The sequence below is a fragment of the Pseudophryne corroboree genome, chromosome 3 (genome assembly GCF_028390025.1).
Source record: "Pseudophryne corroboree isolate aPseCor3 chromosome 3, aPseCor3.hap2, whole genome shotgun sequence".
NCBI lineage: Eukaryota > Metazoa > Chordata > Amphibia > Anura > Myobatrachidae > Pseudophryne > Pseudophryne corroboree.
This window is the reverse complement of record NC_086446.1, coordinates 50,619,668-50,638,272: the sequence shown is the minus strand read 5'-3', so window position 1 is coordinate 50,638,272 and position 18,605 is coordinate 50,619,668. Positions and strand designations below refer to the sequence as shown.

Genomic DNA, 18,605 nt, shown 5'->3' with positions numbered 1-18,605 from the left:
TACGACGACAAGAGAGTCGTCCTGTAGGAGGCGTTCCAGATGCTTCAAACCGCAAGGGTCCTGTTTCCGCACATCATTGGAATTGGAGCTTTTGCTCAGGCCTTTGTTTTTTCCCGTGCCGTAGCCAGATGGCTCGGCCAGGCCTATTCTGAATTTAGAATTCTTTCGGTCTGTGATTGCTAATTGGAAGAAAAAAGGGGTTTTAGGCGTCCTTAGTCATCAGGGATGCCTGTTTACTGGTTTCCACTGGGCTTCCTCATTGAGCTTTTCTCCAGTTCGTAGTACAGGATACTCATTTCTACTGTTAGACCTTTCCGTTCGGTCTCTCTTCCGCTCCCACCGTGTTCATGAAGGGCCATCCTACTTCAAAGGCAGGGAGTGACGTTTGTTCCCTAACTGGACAATCTACTGCTGGAAACCCACTCTGCAGATTAGGTTGCTTCTGAATATCCGGAGGATCCAAGATTTCCTGATTCGACCCAGGTCCCATTTATGCTCCTTGTACTGTTTTTATGTGTTTAGGGACGGTTCTCACCTCGGTCCATCAGAGGATTTTTCCTTCCTCGGGACCAGTTCCTTTCTCTTTGCAGCCAAGTTGCGGCACTGAGAGAGGTCGCCTACATTCTCCTCTGAACAGAGGACGACAATCTTCATTCCAGGTCAAGCCGCCAGGTCAGGCACCCGGGTGAGTGGACATTCCCCGGAGTTTTGTCAGCTGGTCCGCTGTTGGCAGAGAACTCGGATCGACCTCATGGTGCTCCGACTGACTCTTCAACCATTTACTACTCTCGGACGTGAGCTCTGGCGGCAGTAGCCGGGGATGCCCTCACGGCTCCTTGGAAGTTCTGGTTAGTCTATCTTTCCTCCTTTTCTGTTTCTACCTCTCTTTCGGCAACACATAAAGGGAGAATGCGCGCTAGTCTTCCCTGTAACTCCAGTTTGGCCGCGCATGACTTGAAGATCCACCCTGCAGTCTTACACAGGTTTCGTTTAACGGCGTGGCTGTTCACGAGACCTTCTCAGAAGGCAGGAGTCCCCTAGTTCGGTGATACCTACTGGGCCCTGATTTTGGAAGTCGGTTACCTCGTCTCACTTTTGCCGCTTTTGGAAACTTTATGTGGCCTGGTGTGGATAATGAGGGTTTTTTCATTTAGCCGCCACCTTTGGTTTCTCCTGGTGGTTTGCTCGGCTGCGCTTCGACTAGTTTGACCTGACCCAGGTCTCTCCTTTTTCGGTTCTTTTCCAAAGGAAATTAGCCTGGCTGCCGGAAGTTCGGGATCTCTTGCAGGGCGTACTCTACTGGCAGCCCCCCTTTCGATTAAGGTTACGGCTGAGCTTCATACTCAGCTGTCGTTTCTTCCTGGGGTGATGTCCGCTTTTCATATAAATCTGACACTTGTGTTTTCGGCCCTCTTTGGATGTTGTCAGGGCTCACCGACTCTCTCTACAGAGGTCTTTTCTCCAATTTATTTCTTCTTTGTTCTGTGCGTTGCTCCCGTCCTAAATGGCCGGGGTCCCAACAGACGTTGGGCTATTGGATACGTCTGACCATCAGACAGTCTTATTTGATGGTTGCTCGAGAGCCTCCGTTTTCCATTTCGGCGCACTCCACGCGCTCTGGGGGACCTTCGGGGGCTGCCGCCCACAGGGTTTTCATGACTGCTTTATGTTGCAATGCCGCTTAGTCGGGACATCATATGTTTATCACGTTTTACGGATTTTACATTTTTGCGGCCTCTGTGTCACGGGTTGGCCGAGCGGTTTTGCAGGACTCTCCGCGCTCTCCCTCCCGTTTTGGTAGCTCTGGGACGTCCCATTGTATCTGCTCTCCAGTGGCCCCTAGTGGATGAAGGAGAAATCAGGATTTTGGTACTTACCGATAAATCCCTTTCTCCGATTCCACAGGGGCCACTGGACGCCCACCCAGCGCTGTTTCGTCCTTCTACGCTTATCGGGTTGCAGGTCACTGTGTGCCTGCGTGTTTTTTTCCTATTATCTTGTTTTAGTTGACTTAGCGAACCTCCTCTACTTTAACGTTGGTCTTTTCCAGCTCTCCTCGGGCACAGTTTTCACTAGACTGTCTTGGAGGGGGGACATGGTAGGGGAGGAGCTAGTCACATGGTAATAAATTTAAAGTGCCAGCTCCTAGTTACTGCCTACTATTTCCCCATTGTATCTGCACTCCAGTGGCCCCTGTGGAATCGGAGAAAGGGATTTATCGGTAAGTACCAAAATCCTGATTTGAAAAAGCCTGGGAAAATCCGGAAAAGAAATTCCAGATCCCTAAGAGGGTCTTGGTTGCTTTTCCCTTCCCAGAGGAAGATATGAAAAAATGTGAGTCCCCGCCGATAGTCGACGCCTCTGTCTCTAGGCTGTCAAAACAGGTGGTGCTGCCAGTCCCGGGATCCACCGCGTTGAAAGACCCGGCAGATCGAAAGGTGGATGCTACGCTAAAATCCATATACTATAGCCTGTGCTTGGATTGCAAAATCTATTGCCAGGTGGTCAATCACTCTGCAGGAGGACATGACTACGATGGATAGAGGTGACGTTGATTTACTTTTACGTAATATTCAGGATTCTGCAGGGTTCCTGGTAGATTCCATGAAGGACCTGGGCTCCATGGCTGCGGGGATCTCCTCCATGTCTGTCTCGGCTCGCAGGGGTCTCTGGCTGCGCCAATGGTCTGTGGACGCGGAATCCAGGAAAGTGTGGAGGTCTACCTTATACAGGTCAGGCTCTCGTTGGGGAAGCGCTAGATGCGTGGATTGCCACGGCTACAGTGGGTAAGTCTCCTTTTCTCCCCTCAGCTGCACCGGCTACGCAGAAGCCTTTTACACCAGCCACGTCACAGTCCTTTCGGCCCACGAGGCCTAGAAAGAACAAGCCTTCGACCACTTTCTTCAGAGGTGGTCGTGCTAAAGGAAAGAAGGCTGCTCCCGCTGGCTCCCAGAACCAGAAGCCCGCTTCTGATGCCCCAAAGTCCTACGCATGACGGTGGACAGCTAGGCCTGGAGGAGGGTCAGGTGGGGGCAAGACTCCGGCATTTCAGCCACGTCTGGGTGTCGTCAGGACTTGACCCCTGGGTACTGGATATAGTGTCCAGAGGGTACAGGCTGGAGTTTCAAGATCTCCCGCCTCACCGTTTCTTCAAGTCAGGCTTGCTAGCTCTGCTGGCGGACAGAACAATTCTTCTGGAAGCTATCCAAAAATTGGTGGTGTCCAGGGTTATAGTTCCAGTTCCACCTCATCAGTGGAACAAAGGTTGCTATTCGAACCTTTTCGTGGTACCAAAGCCGGATGGTTCGGTACGGCCAATTCTGAACTTAAAATCTTGGAACCCCTTTCTCACAGAGTTCAAATTCAAGATGGAGTCTCTGAGAGCTGTCATCTTAGGTCTGACAGAGGGGGAGTTCCTGGTGTCCCTGGACATCAAGGATGCGTACCTCCACATTCCCATCTGGTCTCCGCATTAGACATATCTCCGGTTTGCACTGTTGGACGATCACTATCAGTTTCAGGCGCTGCCATTTGGCCTCTCCACAGCACTGAGGGTCTTCACCAGGGTGATGGCGGAGATGATGGTTCTCCTGCGCAAGCAAGGGGTGAACATAATCCTGTATCTGGACGATCTCCTGATCAAGGCGTCGTCCAGGGAGAAATTGTTGCGATCCATTGCTCTCACGACACATCTGCTCAAATAGCACGGTTGGATCCTGAACCTTCCGAAGTCTCATCTGGAGCCGACAAGGAGGCGGTCTTTCCTGGGAATGATCCTAGACACGGAAGTGCAGAGGGTGTTTCTGCAGCTGGAGAAAGCATGGGTTATTCAATCAATGGTCCGGGATGTCTTAAAGCCTACCCGGGTCTCAGTTCATCAGTGCATCCGCCTTCTGGGGAAGATGGTTGCCTCCTACGAGGCTCTACAATACAGAAGGTTTCATGCTCGATCCTTTCAGCTGGATCTCTTGGACCAGTGGTCGGGATCTCACCTACACATGCACCAGAGGATCCGTCTGTCTCCAAAAGCCAGGATTTCGCTCCTCTGATGGATACAACTTCCTCACCTTCTGGAAGGCCGAAGGTTCAGAGTTCACTAACCACGGATGCAAGTCTAAGAGGGTGGGGAGCAGTCGCTCAAGGGGAAACCTTCCAAGGACGGTGGTCGGATCAAGAACCCCTTCTCCCGTTAAACATTCTGGAGCTAAGAGCCGTGTACAACGGCCTTCTGCAAGCAGCACACCTTCTACAGGATCGGGCTGTTCAGGTGCAGTCGGACAACGTGACCACAGTGGCCTACATAAACCGACAAGGCGGAACGAAGAGCAGGGCTGCCGTGTCAGAGGTGTCAAAGGGAGAGAGGACAGGGTTGCGCTTCTTGCTTTCACTGATGCATGATCTGGATAGAAGGAGAGAGGGCTTCCGCCGGGTGGGGAGGTGCCGCAGGACTGCTCCTATCACTGTGGCCAGCAGTGATCAGCGTTTCTGACTGGTCGACCGGGATGCGACCATCTCAGGGAATGCCCAGCCTGGCTTGGTTGCATCTGATGCGACCATGCCAGGCAAGTAATTAAAGGGATGTTCTATTCCAGGTTGAGTGTGACAAGGTGGGGGAATGCATTGGTATTTAAACAAGATCAGCTTCTAGCTGTCATTTGTCAAACACAGCCTGTAACATGTAAATTAGAAGCTGATTGGTTAGTACTTTATCACTCACAATTTTATCTCTTGCCAAGCTTTGATAAATAACCCCCTTGTATGTCTGTTTCCAATTGGGAGTCTTCATGTAATATTACATTATCATATAAATTACCATATTTTAGGATTTTTATTTGTGGCTAAGACAGCTTAATAGAAAATAAAATTAGTAAATATAAAGATAAGAAATGTATTCCGTAAATTTGAAGGGTATAAACTGTGCAACTGTAGTAAAAATAACAATGTTGTTTCACTTTTTATAAGCTTCGGGCAGTGATGTGCCGCCAGCCGGAGCCAAGAAAACGATGAAGAGAAAAGGTAGAAAAAGAAGATAAAAAGGTGAAGATAAAAGATAAAAAAAAACAACTATGTTAATCATAAAATCAATGCTGTATTAAACAGGCACTGAAGATAAGGAAATTGACAAAAGACGTCCCATTAAGGAAGATGCGTCTGCGGCTGTCTTGGAAGAACGTGAGATCAACATATGAATGTCTATTTTATAATAAACCAGGTTGCTTAGAGATGCAAATAACCCGAATATTTAAATAATATTAATGATGTTATGTCAGCACTGCGTAATTTCTCTTACGTCCTAGAGGATGCTGGGGTCCACATTAGTACCATGGGGTATAGACTGGTCCACCAGGAGCCATTGGCACTTTTTTAAGAGTTTGAGAGTGTGGGCTGCCTCCTCCCTCTATGCCCCTCCTATCAGACTCAGTTTAGAAAATGTGCCCGGAGGAGCCGATCACAGCTAGGGGAGCTCTCCTGAGCTTTTCTAGTAACGTTTTATTTTAGAGTTTATTTTTTTACAGGAGGCTGTTGGCAACAGCCTCTCTGCAGCGTGGGACTAAGGGGGGGAGCAGTGTCCGCCCTGCGGGATCTGAGCCACTTACTCTGCTGACTGGACACTGAGCTCTAGAGGGGTCTGATCGGTCTCCGCCAGAGGGGAACCGCTCGCACCAGCAGCATGCCGCCAACCCCTTACAGAGCTGAAGAAGTGGTGAGTGAGTCACCGACCCCCCTAGGAAGGGGGGGGGGGGGGGGGGTGAAGATGGCGGCAGCGGGGAGGGAGCGCAGTATCAACTGTGCTCCTCGAAGGTACCAGAGGCACATAGTGCGGCGCTGTGAGGGGCGCCCTGGGCCAGCGCTTACCCCCCACACTGGTCAGCAAGCCTGTCGGGGTCCACGGATCTCAGCCAGCAAAAGTCCTCAGGCCAGTATAAGCATCTGAAGAGCGGGAAGACATTAAGGGGGTGGAGCTTCTCCTCAGTGCAGACCCAGCAGCGTTCCAGTGCCATTTTCCTGCCTGCACAGCACTGGGAGGAAGAACAGGTCCCTCCACAGCAACTCCAGCTTACTGTACACGGTTCTAGGGGGTTGTAGAAGGGAGGGAGGGGCTGTAATTAGACTGTGTATCCTATTAAGGAGCACAGTCAGCGCTAACAAAGAGTCTCCCTTTGCTAGAAAGCGCTGTGTGTTGGGTTGGCTCCAATCTCTGTCTCTCTCTTGCCATTCTTCGGGGGGGGGGAACTGTCTTCCCCCACGTGTGTGTGTGTGTGTGTGTGTGTGTGTGTGTGTGTGTGTGTGTGTGTGGTGTTTGGTGGTCTCCTTTAGCTATGTCCAGGGACACTGTGTCATATGCTGCAGAGGATTTATCCTCCCAGGATGATCCCATTCCATGTAATCAGGGTAGCACTGGTTTAGCACAGATACCAGCAAGGGAACCGGAGTGGTTTTCCTCTATCAAAACTTGGATTTCTCTAACGTCCTTGAGGATGCTGGGACTCCGTAAGGACCATGGGGAATAGACGGGCTACGCAGGAGATAGGGCACTTTAAGAAAGCTTTGGATTCTGGGTGTGCGCTGGCTCCTCCCTCTATGCCCCTCCTCCAGAACTCAGTTTTTACACTGTGCCCAGAGCAAGATGGGTGCACTGCAGGGAGCTTCCTGAGTTCTCTGCCTAGAAAGCATTTTTGTTTGGATTTTTCTTTCTACTTTCTTTATCATCCACTAGGGGTCACTGGAGTACTCTTGGGATATGGACGGGCGTAGCCGAACAAAGGCACTGAATATTCAAATTTAGGACTCTCCCCCCCTCCATATCCCCAAGTACCTCAGTGTACTGTGCCAGTGTTTTTTCGGTGCTCACAGCACGAACATAGGCTTGTGGTATAACCACACTTGGATTCTTAGCACATCCCTTCCCAGTTTCTGGAAAAACATGGGTCCGGGATAGTGCCGCTGCACGGGCAGCGAATGGCGTGTCGGTCCTCACAAAGAGCACCCTCACAGCCACAGGCAGCCACTGTCTCCTGCAAGCTGAACGGAGCTTACAGAAAGAAGCTCCGGCACAGCCAGGATGAGACAAAGAGCTGGAAGAGCTACAGCTGCAAGGAGCTTACAGAAAGCCCGTCACAAGAGAAGCTGGAGGCTAAAACAGAGCTTGCAGAGAGAAGCTCGTCACAGCCAGGATGAAAACGGCACAAGGTATGGGTGTCAGGGCGGTCAGCGCACGCTGCCGCCCTACTGTGTGTGATGTTATACTGTAACGCCGCTGAAGGGGTCCTGCTTAACTACCCTACAGAGCGGCCGCACGTCACTCAGCCGCCGGCCGCTCTCACTGTACCCGCCGCTAAGCACGCCGCTGAAGGGTTCCTGCTTAACTACCCTACAGAGCGGCCGCACGTCACTCAGACGCCGGCCGCTCTCACTGTGCACGCTGCCGAGACTTTACCGTGTGCTAAAGAGCGGCCGCACGTCACTCAGACGCCGGCCGCTCTCACTGCGCTGATGGACCGGCACCAATACAGAGGCGCCGCCGAGAGTCTCCCGTGTGTTAACGAGTGGCCGCACGTCACTCACGGACGCCGGCCGCTCTTCCAGTCACCGCATGCTGATGCCGGACACAGAAACTGGGTACTATTGTTGGAAGGCCCGCCGCCGCCCGCTCTTCCGGACGGCTCCCCGGCGCTATATACAGCGTTCTCCTCCTCTCCCTGCACCCGATACCCGTACGCTGCAGGTAACATGGGGATGGGGGAGGGGAAGTAATGCCCATAGCAGCAGCAAAGGCTGCATGGGTTAAAAATAGACACAAGCAGCAAAGCGATTTTTATACAGTGTCAGGGGCTATAATATCACAGAACTGTGATTATACATGTTATATATATAATATATAATGAAGATTTTTGCTGCCAGAACTGTGTCTGATATCAGTATAAACTGTGATTATATGTTTAAGCAATTTATATATATAATATATATATGAGGCTTTGGTTTGCAATAGGCTATCAGTGGCATAATCTATTCCACGTTTAACCATGTTTTCTGTTATTTTCTGTTAAGGCTGCAAGATAATAACATTAACTGCAGGCAGTGTAATGGATAACTAAATTCATGTATTTTTACTGTATCCTACACCTGTGTTATCATTGTATAATCTGTATAATAGGCTATTAAGCCTATATATTAAAACTGCAGCAAATAACCTGTACGGTGATTTTATGTGAAAACATGGCATGGCGGCCATTTTAATCATTGCTGTGTTTCCAGTTATAATTCCAGAACGTTCCGGCCATACACCTCTACTCCACAAGGAGGCGCAGGGGTGTTAGTGGGAATTTTTAGTTCAGGATAATGCTAGAACATTCCTGCCCTACATCTTTAAGCCACCAGAAGGCGCTGGGGTGTTAGTAGGAATTTGGTTCGGGTTTCATATGCCATGTGAACTACTTTTCACATAAAGAACACTTTAGTTTCCTAAAGATTTCCGTAGAGATAAATATGCTGTTCAGCAATAACATATTTATATATATATATATATATATATATGCCATATAATAACTTCATTAAGTCGTGCAAGTGTCTGTCTGTTGCCGATTATGATGTCTGTCTACATAGCGAATAAGGCTCTAGTGCAGACTAAAAATATTTAATTATTTTTTTTAAGAAACCTATGTTAACATTGGCATTTCAAATTAAAAGAGCGGTAATCGGAGTCTCGAAATGACTCTGCCAGCTCTAACAAAAGACAGTCTTTACAAAGGGCCAATTTCCCTTTGGATACCAAAGGGTTTATGTCACTGGTCTTATAATTTAATGCACGATTCTATGTCAAATCTCACACCGAATAGTGCGGGGTTTTGGACAACCATACATAATCGTTTCCAAAAGGACGCGATCCACCATTGGAAGATGCGTTTCTGTCAAACATTACAAAAACCCAAGATACAGTTGGGTCACTAGAATCTATGTATGAAACCATGACGATCACTGTTAAAAGAAGCTGCAGAGTATATCTGTTAAGCTTCTGCTAACGCCGGTTATTTTCATTGTCGCTAGTTAAGCGCGACAAGGCCAGAGCTTGTTTGCTCCTAAAATAATATACTTGTAACGGCATTTTAACCCTTTATAACAAACAGTCACGCTTTGTAACGAAGGGACGTCACAGTCAGCAAGCCAGTGGTTTGATGACCTCTTTTATAATTGTGGAAGCGCGTCTTTACATGTTACTTTTGCGAGATTTCATGACTTCAACTCATATATGTCTCAGCTATTTACAGCTTAAAGTACAAAACTGATTCTGTCGAACGGTTTGGCAATATGTCATTTAGTCTTTGCTGGTTTATAAACCAGCCAATAGTACGCCAACAGAGTCAGAGTTACTTATTCCCCTCTGTTTGAGCAAAACCAAACAGCTCCGTTGCAGTATCAATCAGCAAGTCATTTACTACAGTTAGAAAATGGATTTTCTGTAGTTAGTATTTGCTTTTTGCAGCCACAAAATTGCATAATTGCATTTGAAATTCACAATGCGTATTTACCCAGTCCGGTTTCTTCATCACAGGTTCTAGCGTTTGCAAATCGCCACAACCATTACCCATTTCATTTCTACCGTTGCTTATCGCTTCCGGTATTTACCAAAGTGATGTTGGGATCATAGCTCATCTCACATAAGAACTATGTATCAACAAAGTTCTTCTAACTTGCGCTACTAAAGTATACTGCGGTAGCAGATCAAGTTCGAAAACAATCGCATCTAAGTCTGTCTAAACGATGTCAATTCCTAGGTAAGATTATAAATATGGTAAGTCAAAGACTTTTACCTACTACACCAGCAAGAACAAAAGTACACGCACTCTAGCGGTACATTGGTGTATTCATCTATTAAGAATAAAGATGTGTTTTCAATTTAGTTCGCCACCATTCACTCGCGTTTTCCACAGAGGGACAAGGGTGCTTATACTCTGGACGACAGTCACAGAGAGTCAGGATTTGTAGTTAAAATCAACTCAAAGGTTCTAAAACACGACAGATTGCTGTCGATAAATGTCCTAGAACTCTGTGCATTTTACAATGCAATAAATGATTCGCTTTCAGTCTGACCAGGCATAGACTCTGGTTTCTCTTCAGAACGAATACATCTTTCGCTTTTTACTAAAGATTTCCGTGGAGAGAAACAACCGTGAGTTTCATGTAATTTTGTTTTTTCATGCCTAGATCACGCTGGCCTTAAGCAGTCAAACAAAGCAACGCCAGTTGTATACACAACAACCAGTGAGAACCAAGAAGCCGCATGGCAATGCAGCAGGTCACTCAAATCTTCAATGGCTCAGAACGCCATTAGGTGAAAATGTCAAGAGATCAATCAGTGAGTGGACATCTGTTAGACAGATGATCTCACCCGTCAGGATTTGGATCTTGAAAACTGGACATTAAATCCAGAGGTGTTTCATATGTGAGTCCACAGAAGGGGGTTGTCCTCAAGTATACATGATGGCATCTCGCCACAATTACAAAAGCTCAGTAGGTGTACAAAACAGTTCACAAGGGCAGTGGCGGTGAAATCTCTCACATTCATGGGGTCATTCAGCATCGTGTATCTGGCTCCACCATTTTCCGCTTCTCTCTCCGTTGCCAAAACGGATCAGAAGACAGTTCGTCACAGTCATACTGGTGGTAGCTCATGGGTTTCGGAGAAGTTTGCTTCTCGAATTTTCAAGGAATACTTGCACACGATCTTAGCCCTCTCATAATACGTCCAACCTGTTACATCAGGGAACGTTCTTTTATCCATAGTTACCTATATACCTATTATCTGTATACCTATTATCTGTGTACCGCAGCTGCGGTTGACGGGGTGAGGGTTCAAACCGCCCTCTTAGAAAATAGAGCATTACAGTATCGGTTATACCAACCATGTAACGAAATAGTAAGCCGCTTAAGGCAGCTCATTATTAAAAAATTTCGTGTGCTTACATAGGTTGTAAACCTCGGAAGTTTCCAACATCATACTTCAAGTAAACGGGATGGGATGGAAAACTGCGTTCATCTGCACTAACAGTGCAGGTATCTGTGTGGTAAACGTATTTTCAAAGACGTTTGCCTCTATTTGCGTCTGTAAACATCTTTCTACAAGGTGTCACCAAAGTTCAGACTCTATTTATCCCACCTACAGCGCCAGGCGATTTGAGGTTGGGTTCAGATTTATTACAGTTTTCATATTTTGGAACCTTTTCAACAAAGGGGAATTAAGTTTCATATTTTTTGAACCTTTACAACAAATGAGAATTAAGTTTCTTACTTTGGAAAACATTTTTCTTCTAGCCTTGCCTTCGGCAAGGGTGCTTCGGCAAGGGTTTTGTTTTCATATTTGGGTGCCTTGTATTCCAAGCCACCGTATTTAAGTTTTCTCATGACAAAGCAGATCTTCGGACGAAATCCGCTTTCGTATTCTTCACATCAATATACCAATAGTGGTTCCTGTGGGGACAGCACATTCTAGAATTCTGAATGTGGTACACGCATTACGCGTTTATATATGTACCGAACGTCTACATTACGTGATATAAATACGTTGTTTGTTCTATATAATACTGCAAACTGGGGTTAGCCAGTTTCTCAGCAGACATTATCCAGTTGGATAATAATGACTACAAGTCAGGCTTACTTTAAGGCTAAGTTACAATCGCCTACGTCAGTAATAGTTCATCCCACAGGTTCTGTGGGAATGTCAGACCCAGCGGGTCGTGGAGCGTCTATGACGCGGCTACATAGCCTTCAGTGCACCACGTTTGTGCACGTTTACACGTTATGAATGGTGGCGCCATCAGCATTCAGCTTTGGCCTGCCTACTGTTACAAGTATCAAACAGCTCTCCCGCCCACGAGGGAAGCTTTGGTACGTCCCAAGAGTACTCCAGTGACCCCTAGTGGATGATAAAGAAAATAGGATTTTGGTACTTACCAGGTAAATCCTTTTCTTTGAATCCATAGGGGGCACTGGACGCCCACCCAGAGCAGTTTTACCTGGGTTGTTTTAAGCTCAAGGGAGCTTAGTAAACAAATTTTACTTGGGTGGTGTTAAGCTCAAAGGAGCTTATGGTAACACATTTTCACCGATTGGTTCAAATTATAAAGTTCTATCGGTTAAGGTGTCAACTGTTTAGTTGACAATAAGGTTACAGGTCAACTTTGTGGTTGTCTGTTATGTTATAGGAATTCTCCATTGTCAATCCTCTCTATATCCTGTTCGCTCAGTAAAAAACACTGGCACAGTACACTGAGGTACTTGGGGATATGGAGGGGGGGAGAGTCCTAAATTTGAATATTCAGTGCCTTTGTTCGGCTACGCCCGTCCATATCCCAAGAGTACTCCAGTGCCCCCTATGGATTCAAAGAAAAGGATTTACCTGGTAAGTACCAAAATCCTATTTTTTACTACTTTTTCACAGGGAGCACTGCTGGCAACAGGCTCCCTGCATCGAGGGACTGAGGAGAGAGGAGCAGACCTTCTTGTCAAAGATAGGCTCTGCTTCCTCAGCTACTGGACGCCATTAGCTCCAGAGGGGGTGAACGCAGGTTCTTACTTGGCGTCCACCCCCGGAGCCGCGCCGCCGTTCTCCTCACAGAGCCAGAAGTCAGAAGACGTCTCAGGCGGCAGAAGCCTTCAGCTTCACTGAGGTAACGCACAGCACTGCAGCTGTGCGTCATTGCTCCCATACATCTCACACACTCCGGTCACTGTAAGGGTGCAGGGGGGGGGGGGGGCGCCCTGGGCAGCAATATAAACCTCTGCATGGCAAAAAGACTATATACATGTACAGATGGGCTCTGTACATGTATATAAAAGAGCCCCGCCATATTTTACTAAGTTTGAGCTGGACAGAAGCCCGCCGCTGAGGGGGCGGGGCTTCTCCCTCAGCACTCACCAGCACCATTTTCTCTCCACAGCACTGCTGAGAGGAAGCTCCCCGGATTCTCCCCTGCTTACACACGGTGAAAGGGTGCTTAAAAGAGAGGGGGGGGCACATAATTGGCGGTTTACATATTACACAGCGCTGCTGGGGAAAAACATTTTGTGTTGGTCTCCAGGGTTGTTGCGCTGGGGTGTGTGCTGGCATACTCTCTCTCTGTCTCTCCAAAGGGCCTTGACAGGGATACTGTCTTCAGAAAAGGGGTTCCCTGTGTGTGTGAAGTGTGTCGGTACGCGTGTGTCGACATGTTTGACGAGGAAGGCTCGCTTACTGTGGAGGGGGAGTGCTTGAATGTCAGGTCGCCGTCGGCAACGCTGAATGTCTTGAATGCAAATGTCAATCTATTGCATAAAAGGTTAGACAAGGCAGAAGCTAGGGATCAGTCAGGTACCCAGTCCATGCCTGTCCCTGTGGCACCAGGCCCGTCGGGGTCTCAGAAGCGCACCATATCCCAGATCGATGACACAGATACCGACACAGATTCTGACTCTAGTGTCGACTATGAAGATGCAAAATTACAGCCGAAGGTGGCAAAAGGTATTCGGTACATGATTATGGCCATTAAAGAGGTTTTGCATATTACTGAGGAACCCCCTGTCCCTGACACGAGGGTACACATGTATAAAGAGAAAAAGCCTGAAGTCACTTTTCCATCATCATTTGAATTAAGTGAATTGTGCGAAAAGGCTTGGGACTCTCCAGATAGGAGACCACAAGTTCCCAAAAGGATTCTTATGGCGTATCCTTTTCCACAAACTGATAGGATACGCTGGGAATCTTCACCAAAGGTGGACAAGGCGCTGACACGCTTGGCCAAAAAGGTGGCCCTGCCTTCTCAGGATACGGCTTCCCTCAAGGAACCGGCTGATCGCAGGCAGGAAATTACCTAGAAGCACATTTACACTCACTCCAGTACTATTGCTAGACCGGCTATGCCGTCGGCCTGGGTTTGTAGTGCGGTTGTGGCATGGGCAGATTCCTTATCTGCGGAGATTGACACCTTAGATAGGGATGCCATGCAAATGACCATAGAGTATATCAGAGATGCTGCCTTGTATATGAGAGATGCTCAGAGAGGCATTTGTTTATTAAGCTCCAGAATAAATGCTATGTCTATTTCTGCTAGGCGACTCCTGTGGACCCGGCAGTGGACGGGAGATGCCGATTCTAAGCGGCACATGGAGTCCTTGCCGTACAAGGGGGAGGAGTTGTTTGGAGAGGGCCTCTCGGACCTTGTCGCTACGGCTGGTAAGTCGAATTTCTTACCTTATGTCCCCCCGCAGCATACTAAGAAGGCACCTCATTATCAAATGCAGTCCTTTCGTTCCAATAAAAACAAGAAGGTGCGGGGATCATCCTTTGTTACCAGAGGAAAAGGCAGGGGAAAGAAGCTGCACACAGCTAGTTCCCAAGAGCAGAAGTCCTTCCCTGCGTCTACAAAGTCCACCGCATGACGCTGGGGCTTCCCGGGGGGAGGCAGATCTGGTGGGAGCTCGTCTTCGGTTTTTCAGCCATGTCTGGGTTCAATCGCAGGTGGATCCCTGGGCAGTAGAGATTGTTGCTCAGGGATACAGGCTAGAATTCGAAGACTTGCCTCCTCGCCGGTTTTTCAAATCGGCTCTGCCGACTTTCCCGTCAGAGAAGGAGTCAGTGTTGACAGCAATCCAAAAATTGTATGTTCAACAGGTGATTGTCACAGTTCCTCATCTCCAGCAGGGAAAGGGATATTATTCAACCCTGTTTGTGGTCCCGAAACCGGACGGTTCGGTCAGGCCCATTTTAAACCTGAAATCTCTGAACTTGTACTTGAAAAGGTTCAAGTTCAAAATGGAATCACTCCGGGCGGTCATCGCCAGCCTGGAGGGGGGGGATTGGATGGTGTCCCTGGACATAAAGGATGCATACCCTCATGTTCCAATATTCTCCCCCCCCCCCCCCCCCCCCCCCATCAGGCGTTCCTGAGATTTGCAGTGCAGGACTGTCACTACCAATTTCAGACGTTGCCGGCCCCGAGGGTTTTCACCAAGGTAATGGCGGAAATTATGGTGCTCCTGCGCAGGCAGGGGGTCACAATTATCCCATACTTGGACGATCTCCTAATAAAGGCGAGATCTCGGGAGAAGTTGCTGGACAGCGTATCTCTGTCCATGAAGACGTTGCAGCTACACGTCTGGATTCTCAATATACCGAAGTCCCAGCTAGTTCCTACAACGCGTCTGACCTTTCTGGGCCTGATCCTAGACACAGACCAGAAAAAGGTTTTTCTTCCGATCGAAAAGGTTCAGGAACTCATGACCATGGTCAGGAACCTATTGAAACCAAAGAAGGTTTCAGTGCATCAGTGCACGCGGGTCCTGGGGAAGATGGTGGCTTCATACGAGGCCATCCCTTTCGGCAGATTCCATGCGAGGACTTTTCAATGGGACCTCTTGGACAAGTGGTCCGGGTCCCATTTACAAATGCATCAAAGGATCACCCTGTCTCCCAGGACCAGGGTATCTCTCCTGTGGTGGCTGAACAGTGCTCACCTTCTAGAGGGTCGCAGGTTCGGCATTCAGGACTGGGTCCTGGTGACCACGGACGCAAGCCTCCGAGGCTGGGGAGCAGTGGCACTGGGAAGAAATTTCCAAGGTCTCTGGTCAAGCCTGGAGACTTGTCTCCACATCAACGTACTGGAGTTGAGGGCCATATACAACGCCCTGCGTCAAGCAGAGAACTTACTTCGGAGAAGACCGGTTCTGATTCAGTCAGACAATGTCACGGCAGTGGCTCATATAAACCGCCAAGGCGGAACAAGGAGCAGAGTGGCCATGGCAGAAGCAACCAGGATTCTACGCTGGGCGGAAGGCCATGTAAGCGCGCTGTCAGCGGTGTTCATCCCGGGGGTGGACAACTGGGAAGCGGACTTCCTCAGCAGGCACGACCTGCATCCGGGGGAGTGGGGACTTCATCAAGAAGTCTTTGCACAGATCGCGGATCGGTGGGGCCTGCCTCAAATAGACATGATGGTGTCCCATCTCAACAAAAAGCTAAAGCGGTATTGCGCCAGGTCAAGGGACCCTCAGGCGGTAGCGGTAGACGCTCTGGTGACACCTTGGGTGTTCAGATCGGTCTATGTGTTTCCTCCTCTTCCTCTCATACCCAAGGTGTTGAGAATTGTAAGAATAAGCAGGGTCAGAACAATCCTCATTGTTCCAGATTGGCCACGGAGGACTTGGTATCCGGAGCTGCAAGAGTTGATCACAGAAGATCCGTGGCCTCTTCCTCTAAGGCAGGACCTGCTGCAGCAGGGGCCCTGTCTGTTCCAAGACTTACCGCGGCTGCGTTTGACGGCATTGCGGTTGAACGCCGGATCCTAGCGGAAAAAGGAATTCCGGAGGAAGTCATTCCTACCCTGATCAAGGCTAGGAAAGACGTGATGTTGAAACATTATCACCGTATATGGCGGAAATATGTTTCTTGGTGTGAGGCCAGAGCTGCTCCTACGGAGTAGTTCCATTTGGGCCGTCTACTTCACTTCCTTCAAACAGGAGTGACCTTGGGCCTGAAATTAGGGTCCATAAAGGTTCAGATTTCGGCCTTATCCATTTTCTTTCAAAGAGAATTAGCCTCTCTTCCTGAGGTACAGACTTTTGTGAAGGGGATGCTGCATATTCAGCCTCCCTTTGTGCCTCCGGTGGCGCCTTGGGATCTTAACGTGGTGTTACGTTTCCTCAAGTCACCTTGGTTTGAACCACTTAAAACTGTGGAGTTGAAATACCTCACGTGGAAAGTGGTCATGTTGTTGGCGTTAGCTTCGGCGAGACGTGTTCAGAATTGGCGGCTTTATCGCATAGAAGCCCATACTTGGTTTTTCACGTGGATAGGGCAGAGTTGAGGACTTGTCCTCACTTTCTGCCAAAAGTGGTCTCATCTTTTCATGTGAACCAACCTATTGTCGTGCCTGTGGCTACAAGGGACTTAGAGGATTCCGAGTCCCTGGATGTAGTCAGGGCTTTGAAGATTTATGTGACCAGAACGGCTCTTATCAGGAAGACTGAAGCTTTGTTTGTTCTGTATGCGGCCAACAAGGTTGGCGCCCCTGCTTCAAAGCAGATTATTGCTCGCTGGATCTGTAACACGATTCAGCAGGCGCATTCTACGGCTGGATTGCCGTTACCGAAATCGGTTAAGGCCCACTTCACTAGGAAAGTGGGCTCTTCTTGGGCGGCTGCCCGAGGGGTCTCGGCATTACAGTTGTGCCGAGCAGCTACTTTGTCGGGGACAAACACCTTTGCAAAGTTCTATAAGTTTGATACCCTGGCTGAGGAGGACCTCCTGTTTGCTCAATCGGTGCTGCAGAGTCATCCGCACTCTCCCGCCCGTTTGGGAGCTTTGGTATAATCCCCATGGTCCTTACGGAGTCCCAGCATCCTCAAGGACGTTAGAGAAAATAAGATTTTACTTACCGGTAAATCTATTTCTCGTAGTCCGTAGAGGATGCTGGGCGCCCGTCCCAAGTGCGGACTTCTTCTGCATGACTTGTATATAGTTATTGCTTACATAAGGGTTATGTTATAGTTTTCGGTGATACCGTGGCTATGTTGTTGTTCATACTGTTAACTGGGTAAGTTTATCTTAAGTTATACGGTGTGATTGGTGTGGCTGGTATGAATCTCGCCCTTAGATTTACAAAAATCCTTCCTCGTACTGTCCATCTCCTCTGGGCACAGTTTCCCTAACTGAGGTCTGGAGGAGGGGCATAGAGGGAGGAGCCAGTGCACACCCAGAATCCAAAGCTTTCTTAAAGTGCCCTATCTCCTGCGGAGCCCGTCTATTCCCCATGGTCCTTACGGAGTCCTAGCATCCTCTACGGACTACGAGAAATAGATTTACCGGTAAGTAAAATCTTATTTTCTCAGATTTCTGACAGGGTTGCTAGTAATGAATCTGCAACCCAGGTATTACAGAGCTCTATGGCAGTATGGCCTGTGTCTGGTACCTCAGGACGCCCCGCTATATACCCCCACAAACGTGCGCTTGTGCATGTCACACAAGACGACATGGATACCGATTCTGACACTACAGATGGTGATGGGGATGTGTTGCGGGGGTCCGCATCTCTTGCAAGGGGGGTGCAATTGTTGATAGAGGCTATCAGGGATGTGTTAAATGTTAATGATACCACACCTGAGCTGGTTGAGGAGGCTTTTTTCACTGAAAATAAAAAAGCCTCGCTAACCTTCCCTGCGTCAAAGGAGCTGAATGCTATTTTTGGAAAAAGCATGGGTTAACCCTGAAAAGAAATTTCAGATCCCTAAGAGGGTTCTGGTGGCTTTTCCTTTCCCTAAAGAGGATAGGAAAAAGTGGGAAAACCCACCGATTGTTGACGCATCTGTATCCAGACTCTCAAAAATCTGTATCCAGACTCTCAAAAAAGGTGGTTTTACCTGTTCCGGGATCTACCGCCTTGAAGGAGCCGGCAGATAGGAATATTGATAACATGCTTAAATCAATGTACACTGCTTCAGGGGCCATATTACGTCCCACTATTGCTAATGCATGGATTGCAAAGGCAATAGTGAAGTGGTCGGCTACCTTGCTTGAGGATTGGGATACGATGGATAGGGATGACGTTGCATTATATTTACGCAGCATACATGATTCT

General features: G+C 48.3%; 1 protein-coding gene and 1 non-coding gene across 4 annotated transcripts in view; both read left to right on the top strand.

Annotated features, from left to right (window-relative positions):
- LOC135057475 (nucleolar RNA helicase 2-like) overlaps positions 1 to 18,605 on the top strand; it is a 198,162-nt gene that overhangs the window by 128,325 nt on the left and 51,232 nt on the right. For all 3 annotated transcript variants that reach the window (XM_063963359.1, XM_063963358.1, XM_063963360.1), the window contains 2 exons: positions 4,963 to 5,016; positions 5,101 to 5,172. In XM_063963359.1, coding sequence (XP_063819429.1) covers positions 4,963 to 5,016; positions 5,101 to 5,172 — 126 coding nt within the window. The remainder of the gene's footprint in view (positions 1 to 4,962; positions 5,017 to 5,100; positions 5,173 to 18,605) is intronic.
- Positions 10,097 to 10,216, top strand: LOC134899883 (U5 spliceosomal RNA). Its single transcript, XR_010173432.1, has one exon. It is a non-coding gene; the product is annotated as a U5 spliceosomal RNA (small nuclear RNA).